Below are 24,781 nucleotides of genomic sequence, written 5' to 3'. Positions count from 1 at the left end.
GTGGAACACTGAAATGTTTTATTTTTTCTTAGGCCACATTCACATCATGCATTTAAATTACTATGATACCACTTTAAACAGCCATGGCTTCCCCCACCCCTAAAATCTTGGAGTTGTCATTTATTTTTATTCCTTTTTTTAAAAAAAAAAATGTTATCACTTTCGAAAAATATAAACATTAACAGAACAATTGGTTTTCCCCATTCCCACCCCCTCTCCCTGGAACAGAAGACTAATGAGTCAGATTTTCCCATAAGTCCATGTGAATATTTCATAAAGGGGTAACATATTTCAACAAAATTATCCAGATCAGATGCCGTTTGAGACATGTACTCTCTTTCTTAGTTTCTCAGACAAAGCAATTGTCCACATTTTTTTTCCATTCTCTGATGTGTAGGTGATCAATTACTTTGCTATGAGTAATTGTGCAGCCACCAGAAGAAAATCAATAAGTTCCCTGTATAACAAATTAAGTTGAATATCTGTTAATAAGCCTAGGCTTGGATTGCATTATATGTCCTGATCCATGATTTTGCTTATTTCTGTACATACTCTTTCCCAAAATGGTTGTAACAGCTCACATGCCCACCACATATGAAAAGTCATATCAGTTGCCCTGTAGTTTATTAAGGGTGCTGAGAGTTGCTTGTAAACTCTCCTATTCCTTCCCAGAGCTACAATTCCAGAGTTGTTTAACAATCAATCCCTCTTCCCAGGGAGCTGTGGCAACTTTAACAAACTACCATTCCTAGGATTATTTGGGGAAATCTATGACTGTTTAAATGGTGTCATATAGTTTTAGGTGTGTGGATTCAAGATTAATTTCTCCTCCTCCTCTTCTTCTTCTTCTTCTTCTTCTTCTTCTTCTTCTTCTTCTTCTTCTTCTTCTGAGATTGCAGTGCTCACATAAAACATTTTATCAGTCTTTTATTAATCTGTCTTGCCAGCAACTCAGGTATAGGGTCTTTTCCGTGCAGGATCCTGAATAACGGAAAGAGCAATGGATCCTTCAGCTCTCTTCCACTGGAACCTTCAAAACAAAACAGAGAATGGGACTGAATGGCAGACATGCACCCCTCCACTGTTCCTGCTGTTTTTTAAACCATATCAGTTAATCTTTTCAGATTGACTCTAAGCGTTCATTGCCCGATAACAATAAACTCTCCGTTTAGGTTATTCATTGCTTGTTGACAATGCTAGAAGAATTTCTGAGGATGCGGAACACTTTTTACCAAAAACCAAATCCCTTCCGCCTCTCACTTCACCTCCTGCTCCTGAATTTAATTACTGGTAACTAGCAGAAGGGACACGGGTGGCACTGTGGGTTAAACCACAGAGCCTAGGACTTGCCGATCAGAAGGTCGGCGGTTCAAATCCCCGTGACTGGGTGAGCTCCCATTGCTCGGTCCCTGCTCCTGCCAACCTAGCAGTTCGAAAGCACCTCAAAGTGCGAGTAGGAAGGTGGAAAGGTAAATGGCGTTTCCGTTCACTGCTCTGGTTTGCCAGAAGCGGCTTCGTCATGCTGGCCACATGACCCGGAAGCTGTACGCCGGCTCTCTTGCTCAATAAAGCGAGATGAGCGCCGCAACCCCAGAATCGATTACGACTGGACCTAATGGTCAGGGGTCCCTTTACCTTTACCTTTAACTAGCAGAATGGAAAGAAGTAAAATGGTAGTTTAGGGGAAATGCCATTGCTTAATTGAGCAGTCAGCTATACAGAGTGTTGCCAAAATAAGTAGAAGCGTTAGATTGTTGTAATGAGACTGGACTGCCATGACTGAGAATGAACATCTCACTAGATTAAACATATTGGGGGGATTCAATGCAGTTCATAGCAATGAGACCCTAGCTGTCAATTCCCCATCATAGAGCCGGGCTCTACCAACTGTAAAACATATGGAGCACATTAATTGTAAATAGGAAAGCAATCTATGGTGTGTGGGTCACAAATTATTAGGGCATGGGACAGGAACCTGAAAGCCAGTGGTCCTCCTGAATATGGGACAGAGTTAAGTCTCCTTGCCTTTCCGGTGCTGTATCACTGCCACTGAAATATACTTGGAGTCGAGAGTGGATTTCATGCTCTTTATTCAGCTCATAGTGGTGAGGAGGAATGGAAGTTCTGCCAGAATGTCTGCTTTATATACATTATTTACACAATGGGCCCCACATGATTGGCTAATTTTGGAATTCACCAGTAGGCCAATCAGGTTGCGGATTTACTTCCACCTGGAGCTGGATTGGGTGGCTCCTGTGGACCAATCAGACTGCTGCATTCTGGACCCTATTGTTCTAGGACCAGTCAGACTGCTGGATTCTGAATCCTATTGTGCTAGGAACAATGAGACTGCTGCCTTTTGGATCCTATTCAGCTCAGTACATAACAGCCACCTTTCTAGTTCAGTAGATTAAAGGTAAAAAGCATTCCAAAAAAACAGGAGTGGAATGGCAGCGTGGCAATGCTTAGTTTGAGACAAACCTATACCACTCAGAAGAAATCCCCACAGATATCAGTGAGGTTTACTCTGATGTAAATGTGTATTGCAGCCAAAATCTCATGCTTTGTATTTGACTTGTGGAACAAAGTTAGAAAAAGCAAAACAAAAACCCTCACAAAACATTTGGCTATCATGACTCCACTGGGGCAAGCGAAGCAGCCAATCTGACACTCCAGCACTGGACTTGATGAGAGGAACCCAGTGATGAAAAGCAAGGTAGGGCTCCAAGTGGAGGCTGTTTAAATGGCCTGGGCACAGACCTGAGGGAAGCCTTCTTGTTCTGTCAGCTCCACAAACACCCTAGCCCAGCCCATTGTCCAAGCTTGCACCCCCATTTGCCAATTCCTGGTGCAGGCTAGGATCTGGCTCCTGATAGGTGGTCTGGGCTTACTCCCAGGCCACCTATCAGGGCAGGACACCATCCTCAAATCCCTCATCGATTTGAGGGTCTTAGAAGAGCCTCTGCCATCCCGCAACACTGCCACATCGAGAGGGTGTGCGGACTTGGCTATCATCACTCTGAAGAATGTCCCATTAAGCAATCATTTTAATAAAAAAATTGCAAATATGTTTATTTTATTTATTTATTAAATTTGCATACCACCCTATACCCATAGATCTAAGGGCCACCAACTCAATAATTATAATAAAAAAAACCATGATGTATAATTAAATCTTCAAAATACAGTCGTACCTCAGAAGTCGAATGCCTTGCAACTCGAACGTTTTGGCTCCCGAATGCTGCAAACCTGGAAGTGAGTGTTCCAGTTTGGAAATGTTCTTTGGAACCCAAACACCCAGCATGGATTCTGCGGCTTCTGATTGGCTGCAGGAGCTTCCTGAAGCCAATCGGAAGCAGTGCCTTGGTTTCTGAACATTTTGGAAGTCAAATGGACTTTCGGAATGGATTCTGAGAAGGCCTGGTGAAGCTAAATATCTTTTGGTATCAAAAATGGCAGCACCTGTTTGATTTCAGGAGGAACAGTGTTACAAAATACTGGTGCCACTGCACACAAACAGGGGTAGCCAGTATGGTGTCCTTCAGATGTTGTTGGACATTGCCCACCAGCCTCAGTCATCATGGTTAGGAATGATGGAAGCTGTAGTTCAGCAAAATAAATAAATAAATAATGGCTACCCCCGGTGTAGAAACTAAATGAATTTTTCATGAATAGAAAGCAGAAGGAGCAGTGATGTACCAATACCTGGGTGAGAGAAGGTGGCCATTTGCAAAAGGTGGCCAACCTCACATACTGTTGTATACTTACGCAGTCTGTTCTGGGATGAGAAGGCTGTCTCCATTTGCTAGACACAGGGTATTACTGTCAGCAGTAACAACAGATGTTCCTTCCTGAAAAGGCAGGAACAAGAGACAGGCTTTTAATTCTTCCTGGACTGTCATTAGCAGCCACAAACTAGGAAGTATATCTTAATGAACTAATCAGTCAGTCTAACCAAATCATCAGGAATCTAGTGATCTGGGAAATAAATCAATTAATTCTGTAACAGCAGGGCTTGTGACCCAAACTAGTCATTAACAACTATATGCCACAGGCTTGATGGACATCCTTGGCTCTCCTCTTTCTGGGTCCTGAATAAACTGAGTGGTCGTTGGGACAAGAACCTAGATTTGGCTGCTGGTGGGAGATGTTTCATTTACTACAGTGTTTCTCAACTTTTTTTCAATCCATGTCCCCTTTTAGCTAACATAAAACAGATTCCACAGCCCCTTCAATTCCAGTTCACATAATTATTTAATATGTATTTTTCACATGGATTGAAATTTCATAACTTTAAATTTGTTTACTTATATTGTACATTACCAAAACAAAAAAACTCCTATTCTCTCACACACTCCACACCAAGTTCTTCGTATGCCCCCGTTGGTTGAGAAAAACTGATTTAGTGCATCACAAGTTGTGCAAACCTAGTATGCAGTGAAAAGGTCCTCCTTTGTTTTGATCAGTTTAGGCTCATTACTTGCAGGGCGGGGGAATATTGAGACCAATAATGTGAGTCAATGTAGAATTTTGGGGAAAGGTTCGTCTCTCCCTGGAATTCTGTAGTGATAGCTGACCTTTTTGTTTGTGGAACTATTTGAATTGAAATAAGGGGGGGGGCTGAGTGAGGCTTAACTTCCATAAGTAAAGCCAACAGAAAAAGAAAAACTCCCCTGCTACCCAGTACAGATGCACTGTGAGGAGTAGCAATCAGACTGAGTTTTGCAGCCCACAGCTCCACATAATGAAGCTGTCTTGAGGCGACCCACTTCTGTGGCATTGTTAATCAACTAAGCTAGCAGTGTGCTGATAGATATGTCAGCCTGAAAATACAGCACTTGGTTGTTCGAAGTATTATTTCAGTCTTCTCATCAGATCCTTGAAATACTTTCCAGGACCTGAAAAGTTGCTCACCAAGCCAACAGGGACTAGACTGACATTGTGTTGTTGTTTAGTCGTTTAGTCGTGTCCGACTCTTTGTGACCCTATGGACCAGAGCACGCCAGGCACTCCTGTCTTCCACTGCCTCCCGCAGTTTGGTAAAAAACATGCTGGTAGCTTCGAGAACACTGTCCAACCATCTGGTCCTCTGTCGTCCCCTTCTCCTTGTGCCCTCAATCTTTCCCAACATCAGGGTCTTTCCAGGGAGTTTTCTCTTCTCATGAGGTGGCCAAAGTATTAGAGCCTCAGCTTCAGGATCTGTCCTTCCAGTGAGCACTCAGGGCTGATTTCCTTAAGAATGGATAGGTTTGATCTTCTTGCAGTCCATGGGACTCTCAAGAGTCTCCTCCAGACTGACATTACTACAAGGAAAACCATGAATACACTACTAAAAAGGGTTCATATCTTTCTTGTAAGAATGATGCTCTGTGAGCCATTTCATTCCTGTGAGGACTAATGGAGGTCTTGCATGAGCAGAACTATTTCAAATGGGCAGGTAGGGAGAATGATTTTACACTCAGGCTGTGCTTGTGGGCTGCCAATGGGTAACTGGGCTATAAGGACTTTTGACCAGATCCAGCAATAACCATCATATATTCTTAAACCGAGACATAGCCAGCATCAACAGTAGACTGGGTTCAAAAAAGGCTGAGGAATCCATGGGTGAACCCCACTGCCTCAGTCCAACTGCAGTGATGACGAGGGTGTGCCAGCGTCGTCTGTAACCCCTGGAGTGAAAGACTTTTCTCCTGAACCAAACTCGAACCCACAGCTGGATCTTCTGTCCATGGAGGCTTCACAGAGTGGGGCAGAGCAGCTATGCTTGCTTTCTGACAAGTGTGTTGTTATTGCTTGCTAGGAGGAAAAGGGACAAAGCTGTGGGGTAGGGTTGGGGGGGACATGGCCAAACACTGGATTGGCTTTGCACCATGCCAGCCTCTATGTCACCTTGCTGCTCTCCCTCCAGATAAGCAACTGGCTACCCCAGAAGCTACCATAGCAGTTCTATCCTACCTGTTGAGCCACTTATGATCAGTGCACACACCTCATTTATTTCCATTGCTTGTTCGATGGAAGAATTACCGTATCGTATATTTCGGGATGCACCCGACCATAAGATGCACCTAGTTTTAGAGGGGGATAACAAGAAAAAAAAAATCTCTCCCTTTCTGCACAGCGCCCCTTCAGCGAAGCGGAAGGAGAAGCGGAGCCCCTTCCATTACTCCTCCCGCTGCAGCTATCCCTGAAGCCAGGAGAATCTTGCTCTCCTGGCTTCAGCGAAAGCAACACGAAGCCTCCAGAGTGCAGCGGGAGCTCCTGCTGTGCTCCAGAGGCTTCGGGCAGCTATCCCTGAAGCCTGGAGAGTGAGAGGGGTCGATGTGCACCCCTCTCCAGGCTCTCCAGGCTTCAGCAAAAGCAACGCGAAGCCATTCGCTCCATAAGCCGCACACACATTTCCCCTTAATTTTTTGAGGGGAAAAAGTGCATCTTACAGAGCGAAAAATACTGTATTGCCAGTGCAGAAACACCAGCTCCATCGGCCTGAAGTGAGATCAGCGCTGCACCCTGTTGGTTTCTATTTCCCTCACTGTGCAGCAACTGCAGTCACAAGACATTATTTGCATTCCACAGTCAGAGTTACTGTTGGATTCCCACGGGAATGGGAGACTGGATGTGACGTACACTGGTTTCCTGTTTTTCACTGTTCTCTCGGTTTCTTTGTTAGAGAGACAGTTGCTTCTCTGCTCTCACAGAGGCAAGATGCATGTTTGTATTCTCTCAGCATAGAGTATGAATAAAGTTAAAGAATGTAGCACATACTGCTTATCCTTCTGCTGTGTGGATTACTCTGCTTGGGCTCAAGATAAGACGAGCCTGTATCAGCTTCAGATGGGCCGAAGCTGGTCAAAATCTCACACACCCCACAGTCGCCTTTGACTGGACTTAACCTTCCAGGGGTCATTTACCTTTTTACCCTACCTGCATAGTTAGTGTGAAATGGAACTAGCATCACATACCAGCTGCCATAGCCATACATCTGCATTCTTTCCTCCCTCTTTGGTTATTCCTGGTCCAAAAATTATAACCTAGGCAACAAACCAAGAAAATGCAATGTGTTACTATTTGTGTCAATGTAAAATTATTTAACGGAAATTGTGAGAAGATGCATTAACCTTGCCAAAGGCTTTGTATACCAGAATGTAAAAACAAAATGTAACAGATCACATCTACACATTTCTCTCTCTCTTCACCTCTATGGTCTTTCCTCCTGTACTCTTCTGATCCTCCCACTAATAGCTTTGTGCTTTTATCCATAGCGCACACCACTCTTGGGACAGAGAGTGCGTTTTCCTTTCGCCAGAGGCTTGCACTTGAACTTAATGGGAATCTTTTTCTGGACTTCAAACAGCTGTGGTTCCTCATTTATTTTTCACTTCTCATTCCTCTTAATCCCTGTTTAGAAGTTAGGGGCAGATCCCCATGGTTAACCTTGCTGGCACTGGTCTTTGCAGCAATGCTCTGCACATCTTGTCCCAGCTCCTGGAGACTATGAGCATTTGGTTTTAATGATTTATTGTTTTTGTAAGTTGATTTTGGTTACTTTTGTGAGGAAAGCAACATCATCAATAGAAGATGCATCCATGTGGGGGATTTTTCCAACATTGTAAACCACCTCAAATCAGACTTGATTATTAGAGGTATATAGTAATAATAATAATAATTTTATTATTTGTTTCCCACCCATTTGGGCTGGGTTTCCCCAGCCACTCTGGGTGGCTTCCAACAAATATAAAATCATAATAAAACATCAAACATTAAAAACTTCCCTAAACAGGGCTGCCTTCAGATGTCTTCTAAAAGTTGTATAGTTATTTATCTCCTTGACATCTGATTGGAGGACGTTCCACATGGAGAGAGCCACTACTGAGAAGGCTCTCTGCCTGGTTCCCTGTAACCTCATTTCTTACAGTGAGGGAACCACCAGAAGGCCCTCAGAGCTGAACTTCAATATCTGGGCAGAACGATGGGGTTGAGATGCTCCTTTAGGAATACAGGGCCAAGGCTGTTTAGGGCTTTAAAGGTCAGCACCAACACTTTGAATAAGTTATATAAATATATAACTTATATATATATAAATATCTATTTTTATTTATGTTTAATGTTAACTGAAAAGGCACATTTAACGTCAATTGTTTGTTTTCTTGATGACTAAATCAGTGTTCCTCGGATGTACTGGTGTAAATCAGTTTGTGTATTAGCAGGAATCTGTATACCTCCCTAGAACGGCTGTTGGGCATACAACTCCTATACAACTCCTAGTTCAGGATTTGGGAACCTGCAGTCTTCCAGACATGGCTTGACTACAGCTGCCTTCATCTACTGGGAGTTCAACAGAGATTGGGCAGAGATTCCTCATCCTTGTCCAAGGACAATAGAAGAGAGAGAGAATGGACATCTTCAGGCTAGATTATCCTCGAGGAACATTGCATATCATTTATTCCCTGCCCCTGAATAAGATATAAAAAAACACTTCTCCACAGGAGGCTGCCTGTTCACTTGAAAAAATAATTCACTCAACTCCTCCTTTTCAAAGTACTCATGTTTTTTCTACCTCAGTTTCAGAGCTGTCTCCAAAAAGTCTGAAGGATTTCTTCTGATCTATCTCTTCACGATGATCGTTCAGCCAGCCTTGAAAGGAAAAAGGATCCATGACCTTGGCTTCGTTTAAGGGGAAAGGCATTTCTTTCAAAAGTTCATCTGAAAACAAAGAAAATCTAGAGGTAGAAAAGATATATATATATATATTTCTGATTGCTTTAGAAGTGGCGACAGGTGTTTGCCCATCAGAAAGCTTATTGCAAGAACATGTGATATTGTCATATTAATACTTGGTGTTTCAGAAGATTCAAACATATGGGTAGAAAAGGACAAGGGCCAAATTTCAAATTATCTAACAGTCCACGACAGCTTCTCCTACTTCTCCTGCCCTTCACCAGCTTCTTTAAACCTGCCACCCATTAGGTCTTTCAACTCCTGCTTTGTCATAAATACAGACAACATTAAGCAGACACATTTACTGCCACTACTCATTACCTCCCTACTGTGAGTTCAAATGCCTTCTAGGGATTCTCTTGGCCAATATGGAGCAAAACTGATTACGCAGCACTTAAAAATTTAATACCCTGCATTTCCTGATTGTTTTGAAAAATCTGAAACACTCTCCTGCCCTTTCAAATCCTGTTCTGAGGTTCACAGTTCTGCACCCTCTGAAATTAACTTCAGTCTCTCAATTAAATGCAAAGGTGAAATCTTCTCCCACACTCCCGTTTTCTTCTCCGAAAGCCACGGGGTACTCTCAAAACATGTCTCTGGGGTGCTTTTTCGGCAATGGTCCAAATAAGATGCAGAAAAATGCAACGTCTCTCTGTGGTATCCCAAGTAGTTATGAAGCACATTAGGTAAGCATCAGTAGTATAGTCAGCCAGGGGTCCTGGGATTGCGTTCATTTGGCCTACTTAGAAACCTTCCTGTATCCTGTATAATTGTTTTTGCAGATCAGGTTTAGATGTGAAAAAAAATGTACTGCGCTGTGAATAACAAAGACATGGCATCAAAATTTATAGTTAAAAAACCCCAATCCAAACAGATAAGAAACTTGTTAAAACTCTGCAGATCTCTGGCAAGAAAATATTATTCCTGGTAACTGGCCTCTAAGAGCCTACCAAGTGGCGATAGCGACGGCGAAGAAGACTTTCTTCACCGCCTCTATTGCATCTGCAGAAAACAGCAGCAGGAGACTCTTTCAGGTGGTTCACAATTTAGCGGAACCACCTGTAACATCGGGGCCCAGTACGGGCCACATGTTCTCCTGCAATGATTTTGCAAATTTTTTTGCAGATAAAATCGCTCAGATTCGGGAAGAAGTAGACTCCACCGTGGGAGCAGGGCTGGGGCGGGAGAGTGCTAGAGTCCTGTCTGGTCAAGTTGTGTGGGATCAATTCCAAGCTGTTACCTCCGAGGATGTGGACAGGCTGCTCGGACGAGTGAAGTCAACCACCTGTCTCCTGGATCCTTGCCCATCCTGGCTTATAAAAGCTAGCCGGGAAGGACTGGGCGATGGGCTTCGTGGGGTGGTGAATGCTTCCCTCCGTGAGGGAGCCTTCCCAGACCCGCTGAAAGAGGCGGTTATTAAACCGCTTCTTAAAAAACCATCTCTAGATGCGGCCACGATGGCCAATTATCGCCCAGTCTCAAACCTTCCATTCTTGGGCAAGGTGATTGAGCGAGTGGTTGCTGAACAACTCCAGGCACGCCTGGAAGAAGCGGACCATTTGGATCCCTTCCAGTCGGGATTCAGGCCTCATCATGGGACTGAAACTGCCTTGGTCGCACTGGTTGATGACCTCCGGCGGGCTAGGGACAAAGGTGAGAGCTGTTTCCTAGTTCTGCTGGATCTCTCAGCGGCGTTTGATACTATCGACCATGACATCCTTCTGGACCGTCTTGAGAGGATGGGAGCTGGGGGCACTGTCATACAGTGGTTCCGCTCCTTCCTCCTGGGCCGTGTTCAGAAAGTGGTGGTGGGGGATGAGTGTTCAGACCCCTGGGCTCTCACTTGTGGGGTGCCTCAGGGTTCTGTCCTCTCCCCCATGCTTTTCAACATCTACATGCAGCCGCTGGGAGGGATCATCAGGAGGTTTGGGCTGGGTGTTCATCAGTATGCAGATGATACCCAGCTCTACCTCTCTTTCAAATCAGAACCAGTGAAGGCGGTGAAGGTCCTGTGTGAGTGCCTGGAGGCGGTTGGAGGATGGATGGCGGCTAACAGATTGAGGTTGAATCCTGATAAGACAGAAGTACTGTTTTTGGGGGACAGGAGGCGGGCAGGTGTGGAGGATTCCCTGGTCCTGAATGGGGTAACTGTGCCCCTGAAGGACCAGGTGCGCAGCCTGGGGGTCATTTTGGACTCACAGCTGTCCATGGAGGCACAGGTCAAATCTGTATCCAGGGCAGCTGTTTACCAGCTCCATCTGGTACGTAGGCTGAGACCCTATCTGCCTGCAGACTGTCTCGCCAGAGTGGTACATGCCCTGGTTATCTCCCGCTTGGACTACTGCAATGCGCTCTACGTGGGGCTACCTTTGAAGGTGACCCGGAAACTACAACTAATCCAGAATGCGGCAGCTAGACTGGTGACTGGGAGCGGCCGCCGAGACCATATAACACCGGTCTTGAAAGACCTACATTGGCTCCCAGTACGTTTCCGAGCACAATTCAAAGTGTTGGTGCTGACCTTTAAAGCCCTAAATGGCCTCGGTCCAGTATATCTGAAGGAGCGTCTCCTCCCCCATCGGTCTGCCCGGACACTGAGGTCCAGCTCCGAGGGCCTTCTGGCGGTTCCCTCATTGCGAGAAGCAAAGCTACAGGGAACCAGGCAGAGGGCCTTCTCGGTGGTGGCGCCCGCCCTGTGGAATGCCCTCCCATCGGATGTCAAGGCGATGGACAACTACCTGACATTCAGAAAACATCTGAAGGCAGCCCTGTTCAGGGAAGTTTTTAATATGTGATATTTTAGTGTATTTTTCATCTCTGTTGGAAGCCGCCCAGAGTGGCTGGGGAAACCCAGCCAGATGGGCGGGGTACAAATAATAAATTATTATTATTATTATTATTATTTAAAAACCCTCAGGCCAACACTTCACGCATGGTGGAGCAGCACAAGCTGGGAAGCTTCTCCCCGACACCTGCCTTCCCAACGCCAAGAGTCACTTGGAAGGAAGAGGCTTAGCAGAGGTAGTCCAGTGCTCCTGCCATCATGTTTGCACCTCACTGGGAGCCAGTGTGGTGTAGTGGTTAAGAGCAGTAGATTCATAATCTGGTGAACCGGGTTCACGTCTCCACTCCTCCACATGCAGCTGCTGGGTAACCTTGGGCTAGTCACACTTCTCTGAAGTCTCTCAGCCCCACTCACCTCACAGAGTGTTTCTTGTGGGGGAGGAAGGGAAAGGAGAATGTTAGCCGCTTTGAGACTCCTTCAGGTAATGATAAAACGGGATATCAAATCCAAACTACTACTACTACTACTACTACTATTCTTCTTCTTCTTCTTCTTCTTCTTCTTCTTCTTCTTCTTCTTCTTCTTCTTCACTGAACTCCCTACCCTGTGTCTCACCTTTCCTCCTCTCAGGAATGCTCAGCGTTGGGAATACAGGTGAGCAACGTTGCCCTGCCTACCCCAACCCCTCTGATGGCTGCTGCATCTAGTGGTGTCTTATAGGTAGAGATGGAGAAGAAATTCAGTTTAGTGAGGACTTGCAATGCAAACCTACCTAATTGGAAGTTCATGAAACAACATGCAAATCTTCAAGATTCACACTTCTCTACATTTTACGATGCAGTTCCCCAACCAAATGATGCATACAAAAATGTGTATATTAAAGTGGGCATCAAAAGGCACATGTTCCTGAAAACAACATATAGAATGCAAAATTGCTTTGCCCCCCCCCCCATGTGTATGCCTGGGAACATTGCAGATGAAATGAGAAAATTTCACTAAAATGCTGATGAATTTTCATGGGAATTTTTTAAAAAAATAAATAAATCACAGACTGATACAGACATGTGAAATGACTTAAGTCCTAGGCTCTGTGGTTTAACCCACAGCGCCACCCGCGTCCCCCTGGGATAAACCACTGTAAAACCCAATGGCTGTTGCTAAAATGCAATTATAGCATTTGCCGTTTTTTAATCTACTCTGCCTGTTGTGTCAAGCTTAAGAGGCAAACTGGCTTCAAGTAGTCTAGCTTCTTTGTATCTCAAAATAAACACAAGTGGTTTTGTTATTGTTAATATAAAAGAGAAGGAGAGAGAAATACTCTCATAAGAGTTTTTAAGGAGGTGGCGGGAATAAACACCTTAGACAAAGCACAATAGCTCCTCTTTTGCTTTGTAATACTCTTAACCATGGAAGCTGCCCCATGGGGCCGTGTGCAAACAATCATGCCTAAGAGCTCTCCTAATATTTCACCATGGGAATTGAACTAAACCACTGAGAACCTTTTGCACAAGTTTATTGAAGCTGTCAGAGGAAGCACAAACACTCCAGAGCAAAGTTTTCCTCTTTCTTGTGAAAAGCTTTGTTAGAAAGCTATGTATTTTAATTTTTGAGATTCTGAAAAGCCCAGAGAAAGCTAGGCAATAAATCCATCTCCCTCTTGTCTCTACCCTTTAATTCTGGCAGAGTCTCAGTTAAGAGAAAGAGAGAGAAGAAAGTTAACATTTCTCCTGCAGAAGTTATTTCATTTGGAGCAGTGTTTAAAGAGAGACAGTGGTTCTGTACATACCATACATTTAAATCACATCCACCACCATCCCCAAATCCTGGGAACTGTTAAGCATGCTGAGATTGGGAATAGTAGCTCTGTGAGTGGTAAACTACAGTTCCCAGGATTCCCAAGGTCTGTGTGCTTTGAATGTGTCATGTGTACACAGCCAGTACAGCCAGTAATAATACTTTTTTTGTTTTTGTTTTTTTGCTGTTAATTAAGTGGGTGGCGCTGTGGGTTAAACCACAGAGCCTAGGACTTGCCAATCAGAAGGTTGGCGGTTCGAAACCCCGCGGCGGGGTGAGCTCCCGTTGCTCGGTCCCTGCTCCCGCCAACCTAGCAGTTTGAAAGCACGTCAAAGTGCAAGTAGATAAATAGGTACCACTCCGGCGGGAAGGTAATCGGCATTTCCGTGCGCTGCTCTGGTTCGCCAGAAGTGGCTTAGTCATGCTGGCCACATGACCCGGAAGCTGTCTGCTGACAAACGCCAGCTCCCTTGGCCTATAGAGTAAGATGAGTGCGCAACCCCAGAGTTGTCTGCGGCTGGACCTAACGGTCAGGAGTACCTTTACCTTTTACTATCAAAATCTGCTATAAGATTGTTACCTCCATCTTTTGTATATTAGTAAGGCTGCAGTCCTGTATGTACCTGAGGAGAAAGCCTCATTGAAAACAAAGCGAGATGAGCGCCGCAACACCAGAGTCGGCCATGACTGGACCTAATGGTCAGGGGTCCCTTTACATTTAAGCTTTCCTTAAGGGGAAAAAACCCCACCCATATTATTGCTTGTTGAATAATTGCTTTGGTTCTGATATCAGTTTATATTACCTGGATTGGGTTTTCCAGTCTGATACTGCCTTGAGCTGAAAAACCTGGAATGACAAATGTTAAAGGAGTAAAACTTTTCAGACTAATATAGGTAACCAAATTGTATGTCTGGGCGACATCACAAATGCATGTTTGCTTTCCCACTCCCTCTGTGACAAGTGAAGCAACAGGGAACTAGGCAGAGGGCCTTCTCGGTAGTGGCACCTGCCCTGTGGAAAGCCCTCCCAACAGACGTCAAACAGATAAACAACTATTTGACTTTCATTAGACATCTGAAGGCAGCCCTGTTCAGGGAAGTTTTTAATGGCTGGTATTTCATTGTGTTTTTAGTGTTTTGTTAGAAGCTGCCCAGAGTGGCTGGGGCAACCCAGTCAGATAGCTAGATGAGCAGCAAATAATAATAATAATAATAATAATAATAATAATAATAATAATACAACTTGGGCCCATTAATTTCAGTTTGTCAGCTCTGAATAAAAGTTATTTGGATACAACACGATGCAATAAAATGGAGAAGACTTACTCTTTGATTATTGGGATAAGTTGTGTGCCAAGGTCTTCACAGTAAAACCATCTCTCAAAAAGGACATTGGTTGATTCTCCAACGTAGTATCTGACAAAAGGGTGGGGGAGGAACTGCAATAAGTGGCTGTATCATATAAAATGGAAGGCTGTGTTATTTTACTCTCTAAATGTGTTTCAAAATAGTATGCACTGGTAAAAACAAATAAACGTATAATGCTTTGATTTGAACTTATCTGCACTGGGTAGGATAATAAAATTCGGCACCACTGAGAATCTTGAAATCTGATTTCAGCTTAGATTGGACTTCAGTTAATTCAAATACATGGCAGCACATCCTTGTCATTATGCACAGTATTGTCTGCACTGATGGGCAGACGATCTCCAGGATTTGAAACTGAGGACATTTCCAGCCCAACCTTGGGATACCAGACACTCTGTGTGCAAATATGTCCCATCCCACTGATCTATGACTCTTTCCTCAATATGTTATTTACTACACATTGCATGCTTGTTGGCATCTATCTGTCTAGAGAGACAGTGCAGTGTGCCTCCAGGGGTGAAGTCAAACCGCTGCTTTATCAGCACTGAAGTGAGCTCCATGGGATGTGTAGGATGTTACAGGAGGGGTAGTACCTATGGAGGGGGAGACACACATGCATTGTGCTCCTTATGGGCTAGTTTGTCCCACTTTGGTCTCCATCCTACACTCAGATCACACCTGTGACTCCTAGAAGCTGCCAGCATGCGTCAGCCTGCGGCCACACCAGCTAAACCAGGTGAGGGTAGTTGATGGGTCTCAAACCCTCAGTGAGTTAGGGACTCCCCCTTGAATGTGTAGACAGGCTCTGCAACCAATGGAGGGTTCAATGTACTAGAAGGTGGTTTCTGCATTGGCTGTAGAAGGAAGTGAGGAGCAGATGGGGCTCATCAACCTGGGAAGGTGACCCATCGAGGAGAAGGAATACTCTGATCCTAAACCTTCGTTGCCTTGTGGGATATGGTTGGGAGAAGAAAATGCTAAGGAGTAAACCCTACACAAACCCAGAGTGAAGGCCCTAAGACAGTTGGATGGTGCCTTGTACGCCTCCTTCTGGTAACTCCAGCAGCCAAGCATATTGCTCTGCTTCCCTTTGGACCACATCAGTGAGGCCGAAAGGGGGGTCTTATCATCTGGGCAGCCCATACACACTGCCCAGGTTTGTGCCCCGGGGAGGTTACATATTGCATAAGTACTATATTTATACTACAGTATTTGTATGCCACTTTTTTTGAACCAAAATTGTTCTCGAAGTTGCTCAAAGTAATAGAGTCAGAGTTTTAAGAAGATTATATTTCACCTGAGCCCATCGGTTTCAGTCTTTAATCTTTTTCTCTCAATAACCAATCCCACAGTGTTTGCGAATCTCTGAGGGGAATGTGGTATCCTGGCTGGTAGGAGGAACATCTGCCCAGAAAAAAAGAAAGGAAGTGGAAACAGTTGCCATAGTTCATGACAGGAGTGGGGAACCTCAGGCGTGGGGGCCAAATCCTGCTCTATCTGGCCCTCAGAATTCTCCTCAGGCCATACACTGGCCTTGTTTCACCCCCTGAATGTTTTCTGGCTGGAACGTGTCCTTGAACTCTGATAATACCTCTTGCTTGTCTGGATGGAGGATGCAGAGGTTGTATTGGAGAAATGTTGGAGGGTATGCTATGCACATGATAAGGGGAGGACTCCAGGAGCATCCAGAGCTCATTCTGTTTGTTTGTTTTTCTTTTCATGCAAACGTTCCTATAGCTGAAGAAGTAAGCCACATGTCAATGGAAAATGTGGCTTGTTTCTTCAGCAGAGAGAACTATGACAAATACACCCTTGCTTTATGTGCGTATTTCCCCCACCCATTTTCCATTAACCATTTACAAGCCTATGTTTACCTCTCCTTCTTTAATGTAGATATCCTTGTGTTTTCCATTCTCTATTATCTTCAGGCACATATCTCCTTCCAGCTGGTAGAACAACTACAGTGTAGGAGAGGGGAAAACTTAATTTAAAGTATGCATATCACAATGCCATATGCACAGTCTGCAAGGGAGCACAATCAGTTTTGGAAAACTGAGCTGTGGTTTTAAAAATTCAATATGAGGGAATATGCTGACATCTATTGGATACATGGAAAACTGCAAGCTATGAATGCTAAGGTCAGGCATAGGCAAACTCGGCCCTCCAGATGTTTTGGGACTACGATTCCCATCATCCCTGACCACTGGTCCTGTTTGCTAGGGATGATGGGAGTTGTAGTTCCAAAACATCTGGAGGGCCAAGTTTGCCTATGCCTGGGCTAAGATGCTCGCTTTAAAAAAAAACAGCTTAATGATAACAGCCCCCTACTCCTCTATCAGTCCCAGCCAGAGTAGCCAATGATCAAGCATGATGGAAGTAGTAGTCCAACAACATCTAGAGGGCATTGCGTCATAGATAGTGCAAGCCTATGTAAGGACATTGTACCCAAATCACTAAATGAAAGACTTCCCAGTGGGTTACCTCTTCTCCTTCTTCAATATGATAATCCTTCCTTTGGTTTGGCCCACCAACAAACATTACATTGAGCTGATAGCGGTGCCTGCAGGGTAATAAAAAAACCAATTTTTAACGTAAACCTATGATAAGTTATGGCATAAAAGGATAAAAGAGTAAAGACTCTTCAAACCAGCATTTTTGTATCAACCTTGCCTATTTGCACAATTTTGCATGGCTGGCTTCCCTGATATAAAGCATATCCGCATGCTATTTTCATTGACAGGTGCACTTTTATACAATTTACTTGGTCAACAAACTATACTGCAAAATTTGGAGAAGTTTAAATTTCAAAGGATGCTCGTGTATTGTTTCAAATAGTGTAAATTAGTGAGTTTCACCTCTACACGAGAAATGAATCAAATTTCTCCCACATTCCTGCTTTCTAACATTCAGAGAGGGAGCTTGCAAAATTATGAAGCCAGTGAGAGCTGAGTTGTACTTTGAAGTTTTCACTATCCCTCTCCCCAAACACTGTGATTGGATAGTGTTCAATGAGACTTTAGCTCTGGGTTGGGAGATAGAGCTCTCAGTGAGAAAAGTCCAACTTCCCAAACTGGCATCCACCTAATATGGTGTTTTGCAACAATGGGGGCTGGGGATGGGGTGGGGCAGGCAGCTAAGCTTAGACAGAGTTCCAAGCTCCAAACAGGCTCAAATCACTCCCAATTTACTCAGAGCAAGTCAGAGCAAGTTGGAGTGGCCTCAATTCAATTCAGATTCAAGCTGAATCATCCCAAATCTTCCTGCATCAGTGGGATTCAGCCGAAGTGGTTGCACAGCCCACCTCTGAGCTATCCTAAAATTGTTGTTGCACTTTGATGATGATGATGATGATAATAATAATAATAATAATAATAATAATAATAATAATTTATTTATACCCCACCCATCTGGCTGAGTTTCCCCAGCCACTCTGGGCGGCTTCCAATCAAGTGTTAAAAACAATACAGCATTAAATATTAAAAACTTCCCTAAACAGGGCTGCCTTCAGATGTCTTTTAAAGAGAAGATAGCTGATTATTTCCTTCACATCTGAAGGGAGAGCGTTCCACAGGGTGGGCGCCACTACCTCACATCTTCCCTGTAACCTCACATCTCGCAATGAGGGAACCGCCAGAAGGCCCTCGTGCTGGATCTCAGTGCCCAGGCTGAATGATGGGGGTGGAGACGCTCCTTCAGGTATATGTTATTTCCCACCCTCTTGGTGCCTAGAAAACTCAAACATATTTTCCAGTTACTGTATATGACTTGCTTCTTCAAAGCCTGGAGTTCTTCTCAAAACTGACTTGGTCCAGTATATCTGAAAGAGCGTCTCCACCCCCATTGTTCTGTCCAGACACTGAGGTCCAGTGCCGAGGGCCTTCTGGCAGTTCCCTCACTGTGAGAATCCAAGTTACAGAGAACCAGGCTATAAATGGTAGTGGCACCCGCCCTGTGGAATGCCCTCCCACCAGATGTCAAAGAGAAGAACAATTACCAGACTTTTAGAAGACATCTGAAGGCAGCCCTGTTTAGGGAAACTTTTAATGTTTGATGCATTACTGTATTTTAATATTTTGTTGGAAGCCGCCCAGTGTGGCTGGGGAAGCCCAGCCAGATGGGTGGGGTATAAATAAATTATTATTATTATTATTATTATTATTCTGAACCTGTGTTTTATTTTAAGGTGTGAAAAATACTATTTGTGGAGTGTTGTACACTCTTACAACCTGCTGTCCACAGGCATACAACAAGTTTATTATCAGTGCATCTGTGAATGCCACAAAGACTACAAAGCATGTTTATTATCAAGAACTACTGTTTACTTAATGTTGAAAACTATGACTTTTAATCTGCAAAACAGCCTTTAGGTTTGATTGCTTCTGTTTCGGCCAGACATTGAAGACCTTTGACAGACATATACAGTATTTCACTCAAGGACCATAGGGAGCTGCCTTGTACCGAATCAGACCACTCAGTAATGTCTATACTGACTGGAAGTGGTCCTCCAGGGTTTCAGACAGAGGAATCTCCCAGTGTTACCTGAAGATGCCAGGGGTGCACCTGGAACTCTTGGTATGCAAAGCATTGCTGCTCTACTGAGCCGTGACTCTCCTCTCCTCTTTAATTTGCATAAGAATTGAAAAACAACGAAACATAGAACAGCGAATTATAGAATCCTAGAATCTTAGAGTTGGAAGGGACCCCACAGGTTATCTAGTCCAGCCCCCTGCAATGCAGGAATCTCAGCTAAAGCATCCATGACAGACGGCCATCCAACCTCTGCTTAAAAACCTCCAAGGAAGGAGAGTCCATCACCTCTTGTGGGAGTCTGTTCCACTGCCAAACAGCTCTTACTGTCAGAAGTTTTTCATGAGGTATAGTCAGAATCTCCTTTCTTGTAAGCTATTGCCTTGAGTCCGACCCTCAAGAACAGGAGAAAACTCTGCACATGTTCCATAAAAACAACAACACAAACCCATTAACTTACATGAGCTTATTGCATACTGGAGGCAAGAAGGCAGCTCTGTTTTCTTCTACCCATTTCTTTATGTTCACAAGCATCTTCTCCATGACTCTTGATAGCAAAGTGCGCCAGAGGAAGGAAATGAGTTTGCATAGCTCAATACATCATGCCAACTAAGTTTTGCACAACCTTCGTGAGCTGCTATACGTGGTTCTAAGCTACTTCGGAGCGGCAGTGTCTGCTCTGACTGCCCCCCCTTCTCAACAGAAAGCCAGATCTCTCTGCGTTCAATCTTCCAAAGGTCTCTTTGTTGAAGAAAGGGTATCTCAGTAGCTTAGCCAATGATCAACTTGTGCAGGGATAAAGTACACAGCAAGCTGCTTCCTTTTCAAAAGCTTGCACAGTCATGGTAAAAGTGATGTGCCAGCTGTGTGTGTGTGTGTGTGTGTTTTCTGAAGGCTGCTCTGCAAACCGGTCCTGCTGAATCAGCCTGATGGTCCATTTGGCCCAACATCCCTTTCTCACAGTGGCCAACCTTATGCCTATGGGAAGCTCAACAGCAGAACCCAAACTCAACAGCAATTTCCCCACTTGTGATCCCCAGCAATTGGAATTCAGAGGCACGCTGTCTCTGCCACTGGATGAAGAACATAGCCATGTTGTATTGTGCTTTTACTAATTTTTGTTGGGAGTCAGCCAGAGTGGCTGGGGCAACCCAGTCATATGGGGGGGGGGGTTATTATTATTATTATTAGTAGTAGTAGTAGTAATAGTAATAGTAATGAGGCATCTAATCATAAGCCTGCATTTTTATCAAAGCTTATATTTTTGATTAAGGCCTGTATCTTAAAAAGAGCTTAAAGATTTTCAAATGTTTATGCCAGGCAGAAGACCAGCTGCCTAAGAACCTTGGCAAAATGTTTATTCTCCTGGACAAGGGGGCCCCCTGATTTATAGCAGAAAACAATTCTCAAAGTCGTAAAAAGGGAATTACAGGCTGAGAGCCAAGGTTACACTGACCCTACATATTACAGAAGATAAAAAAGAGAGATAAACATAATTAAGAGTGGGTAAATAGTAAAATAAAACCATGTGCCTCCCATTAAACTTGAGCCATATTTTCCTAAGGTTGAAAGGTCAAGAGCAGTGAAAAAGGCAACTGGCTTGGCTGGAGAAGATAGGTTTCTTCCTATCTTATTTTGAGGCTGGAAACTGTTCCTTCCTTTTTTACTTTGAGAAGGTTTATTCTTCTAAAAAGCTATCTATGTTATGTATTAAATATATTGGCTTAAATGTAATTATGCAAAGGATTTAGAAAGAAAGAAATGTTAAATCCTTATGCTAGATTCTTATTTCATATAGTTGGAAGAGATCACAGGGACCATCAGCCATCAGCTCAGCCCCCCTGCCAAGCAGGAAACATCATTAGAGCACACATATGGTTGTCAGGCCTTTGTTTAAAGACCTCCAAGAGAAGGAGATCTTTCAATGATGATGTGAACTCAAGATCCTTGACATCTGTTTAAGATAAAAATTTAAGATTAACCATTTGTTTTGGAGGGCAATAGGGCAAGGAGGGCAAGAAGTGAGCTGGTAATTAAGGTTCCTTGTTGAGACACATGTAAGATATATTACTACTTATTTGTCATTTATAGATAGAAGAATATATAGCTTTTTGTTTCCCATAAAAGGGCAAAAGGAAATGGGTGTATCTTTTGTGATTGGTTCTAGCAAACAGCCAATAGGAATTTCAACCAGGCTGATTGGACAGAGGCAGCCACAGGAGGAGCAAGGGGGCTGGATTAAGGAAATATAAGTGCTGGCCAGAATGGCAGGAGGGCAGGCCAGAGCTTGGTAACCATATACCACTGTGCCTCTCATTTATTTGTCTGACAAATAAATTATTATTTTAATTTCTCTATTGCTGCGTTGAATATTTCATTCCAGCTAAGCGTTAACCACAGGCAGGGTGCTACAGTAATAGTAGTAGTATTCACTGATAGCTTTTTATCACCCTCTTTGTCATCTATGCATGATATGTGAGATTGAGCATCTATCCTATGTGTAACATACAAATGCGACAACACAGATGACAATTTTCAAAGTGCCACAGAACTCTTGTTATTTTCCTCTCCCCCCCCCCTATTTTTTATTGATTAACTCTTTGGAACTTTTACACTGCCAAGGGAGATTGAATGCAAGCAAGTTGCAATGTTTCATCGGGCCTAATAAAGCTATGACCTGATTGTGGACTTTGGATTTATTATTTTTCTCAATACTCCTCCTTTTCAGTATGCGTGAGGGAGCAGAATTAAAAACACAAAACATACAACCAATTCCCCTTAATATATAAGGGAGAACAGGGGTGAGAAAGAAACTCAAGGATCCAACACCATTTGGATTCTTTATAACCTGATCGATTTCCATCCCAACTGGTTGCTGGAATAGCTCAGTCTGCAGAGCATGAGACTCTTAATCTTGGGGATGTGGGTTTAAGCCCCACGTTGGGCAAAAGATTCCTGCATTGCAGAGGGTTGGACTAGATGATCCTCGAGGTCCCTTCCAACTCTATGAATCATGATAAGAACTTTATAGTTTATATGGTAACTCTGTAGCTACTATATTGGTTTGCTTCCTGCCTATCGCCTTTTCATTTTGTGCCAGGGTCTTTCAGTTCTATAAGCCTGAGTAGCAACTGTTTGGGTGGGCTTTTTTATTATTGATCCGAAAGCCACTCTTGGCTTATTTTTATTGATGAGCAAGCCACTCTGTAAGCCTAAAGAGGAGCACAAAATGCTTTAAGTAAATAAAGAATTGATTCTGGTGACTGCTGATGCCACAGTCCAAGGCCTTGCCCTCATTTGCCTGCACTAATGAGATAATGAATGAGTGGCTGGACTGCCTGGCAAGTGGACTCAAATCAATACTAAAAGATACTATTAATTATGATCAATCGGGCTTTCTACCAAACAGACATATGAAAACATTGATTTAATTGAATATTTGGAATTAAGACCTAGCAAAAAAGTAGCATTTATGCTAATAGACGCCAAAAAGGCCTTTGATAACCTATCTTGGGCCTTTCTGCAAAAAACTATAGAACAATCAGCTTTTGGAGAAAAATTCTGTAGAGGTGTCAAAGCAATATATAAAGAACAAGCCAGTTTAATAGTAAACAACACCAAGACCGATATTACAAAAATTGAGGACACCAGGCAGGGTTGTCCACTTTCGCCCTTATTATTCATTTTAACTCTCAAAATTTTAAATTCAGAATGAAGAAATGAAGATAAAATAAAAGGGATTACACTTGGGGAAAAGATATTTAAAATCAAGGCGTTTGCGGATGACATCATTTTAACGACTGAAGAACCAGAAAAAAAGTGTCCCAAAAGCAAGAGAGAAAATTCTAGAATTTGGCTGTGTATCAGGATTTAAGATGAATATGACAAAGACAAAGTTAATGGTGAAAAACATGCAAGAGCAGGAACAAAAAGATCTACAGGGAAAGAAAAAAATGCAAATTGTGAAAAAGGAAAAATATTTAGGTATAGAATTAACCATGAGAAATATCAATTTATTTGAAAATAATTATAATAAGGTTTGGAGAGAAACAAAAAAGGATTTTGAAACTTGGAGCAGATTAAAATTATCAATAGGAGGAAGAGTTTCCATAATTAAAATGAATGTCCTTCCCAAAATGCTCCGTCTCTTTCAAACAATTCCCATAATATCTAGAGAAACATGTTTTGAGGAATGGAGGAAAGATATGACAGCTAGCAGGGACTCAGCTATGCAGCTGCAAATGAAACATTTTGAATGTGTTGTATCGTGCAATAAATATACAAATTTAACACTAGATGGCGAGAGTGAGCTATGCCAAATTTGATGTATTTTCCAAAACTTATTTTTTAAAAGCATTTTCACAATGTTTTTAAAATGTGTGTAGATTCCACCCAGGGCTGGGGGCGCTATCCAGGTTTCTGCATTGCAGGGGATTGGACTAGATGACTCTTGGGGTGCCTTCCAACTCTACAAACTCTGATCCTACTCCTAAGGTGTAAGCTCCCCCACCGGCAGGGAAAATTAGGGTTTCAGGGAAAGAGGTGCTACTCTGAGGGGAAAGATCTGAGAAGGAAAAGACCTATTTCTTAGGAAAATAGGTATCCTCTCATGTCAAGGACTGTGGGGGCCCTAGAATTGGGTGATTTGATCATTAGGGATAGAGATGACTGAGTATGAAAGCACCTTGTGAATTTATTCATCCATCTTTGAGATGAGAAGCAAAACTGGCATAGTGGATAACTTGCAATGTCCTCTGTGTTTCAGCACTGGAATGCACATCTTGAAAGAGGAGCACACACACACACACAGAGAGAGAGAGAGAGAGAGAGACCCATCCTCAGGCTTTTTCTTTTCTTTTCTTTTCTTTTCATTGCTTTAAGTATATTTTTAATATTGAAATTGTACTAAATAGGACTAATTTAGCTAACTAGCCCTGGTGATCATCTAATGTTTATTGGATGGATTTCCCCCCTAAACTGATTTTGAATTTATTGTTATTCACGTTTTCTACTGTATTTTCTACTGTTTTTGTTGCATCCATTAAGTGTTTTAGATTTGTTGTTAGCCGCCCTGAGCCCGGTTTTCTGAACCAGGAAGGGCAGGGTATAAATAAATTATTATTATTATTATTATTATTATTATTATTATTATTATTAAATGCAGTGGACATGCAGAATATTGCCTGCCCAAACAGAGAGTTTCTCCTCAAGATTGTTTCATAAAATGTATACACTGCCTGATTGCTAAAATACCTCAGAGCGGTTTGCAAAAGACAAAACGGTAAACTCAAGATAAATTCACAACCCTACTTTAAAACATACGTAAGTTAAAATACTAAAACTGTAAAATTATCTCAACTTTCTAAGCAACTAAACAGGAATGTTTTTAAGGAGGCTCCAGAAATGAATACAGCAAATAACAATATTGGAGGGATGGGGAACCTGTAGCCCTCCAGTGGTGTTGAATTCCAGCTCCCATCATCCCTGAGCATTGCCCATGCTGGCTAGGACTAATGGGAGCTGGAGACCAACTAAATCTCGAAAGTTACAGGTTTCCCATCTCTGCCTTTGGAAGCGCTTGTTCCTATGACT

At 43.1% G+C, this 24,781-nt stretch overlaps 1 protein-coding gene across 3 annotated transcripts; it reads right to left on the bottom strand.

Annotated features, from left to right (window-relative positions):
• Positions 1 to 118: 118 nt before the first annotated feature.
• On the bottom strand, positions 119 to 19,927 carry HAAO (3-hydroxyanthranilate 3,4-dioxygenase). 3 transcript variants are annotated; one of them, XM_079968989.1, is made up of 10 exons: positions 19,650 to 19,927; positions 17,144 to 17,222; positions 16,537 to 16,620; positions 15,960 to 16,066; positions 14,621 to 14,710; positions 14,098 to 14,141; positions 8,555 to 8,700; positions 6,960 to 7,028; positions 3,769 to 3,851; positions 119 to 981 (listed from the first exon to the last, which is right to left on the bottom strand). In XM_079968989.1, the coding sequence occupies exons 1-10, from the start codon at positions 19,730 to 19,732 to the stop codon at positions 903 to 905; spliced, it is 864 nt and encodes a 287-aa protein (XP_079825115.1). In that variant the 5' UTR covers positions 19,733 to 19,927; the 3' UTR covers positions 119 to 902. The 3 variants fall into 3 exon arrangements, with proteins under 3 accessions (XP_079825115.1, XP_079825114.1, XP_079825116.1); XM_079968988.1 differs by having other exon boundaries at positions 119 to 1,030; positions 19,650 to 19,923; XM_079968990.1 differs by lacking the exon at positions 14,621 to 14,710 and having other exon boundaries at positions 119 to 1,030; positions 19,650 to 19,925.
• Between the last annotated feature and the right edge of the window lie 4,854 nt (positions 19,928 to 24,781).

The sequence above is a fragment of the Podarcis cretensis genome (assembly GCF_951804945.1).
Source record: "Podarcis cretensis genome assembly, chromosome: 3".
NCBI lineage: Eukaryota > Metazoa > Chordata > Lepidosauria > Squamata > Lacertidae > Podarcis > Podarcis cretensis.
The sequence above is the reverse complement of the archived record's forward strand: the minus strand, read 5'-3'. Positions and strand labels throughout refer to the sequence as shown.

Excerpts from the sequence above, each read along its gene's own strand:
- HAAO (XM_079968989.1), bottom strand. The coding sequence starts at position 19,732 with ATGGAGAAGATGCTTGTGAACATAAAGAAATGGGTAGAAGAAAACAGA. Across the intron at positions 17,223-19,649 it reads CCAGTATGCAATAAGCTCAT|GCACCGCTATCAGCTCAATG; the intron begins GTAAGTTAATGG and ends ATTACCCTGCAG. Across the intron at positions 14,142-14,620 it reads CTTATCCCAATAATCAAAGA|GTTTTTCAGCTCAAGGCAGT; the intron begins GTAAGTCTTCTC and ends TTGTCATTCCAG.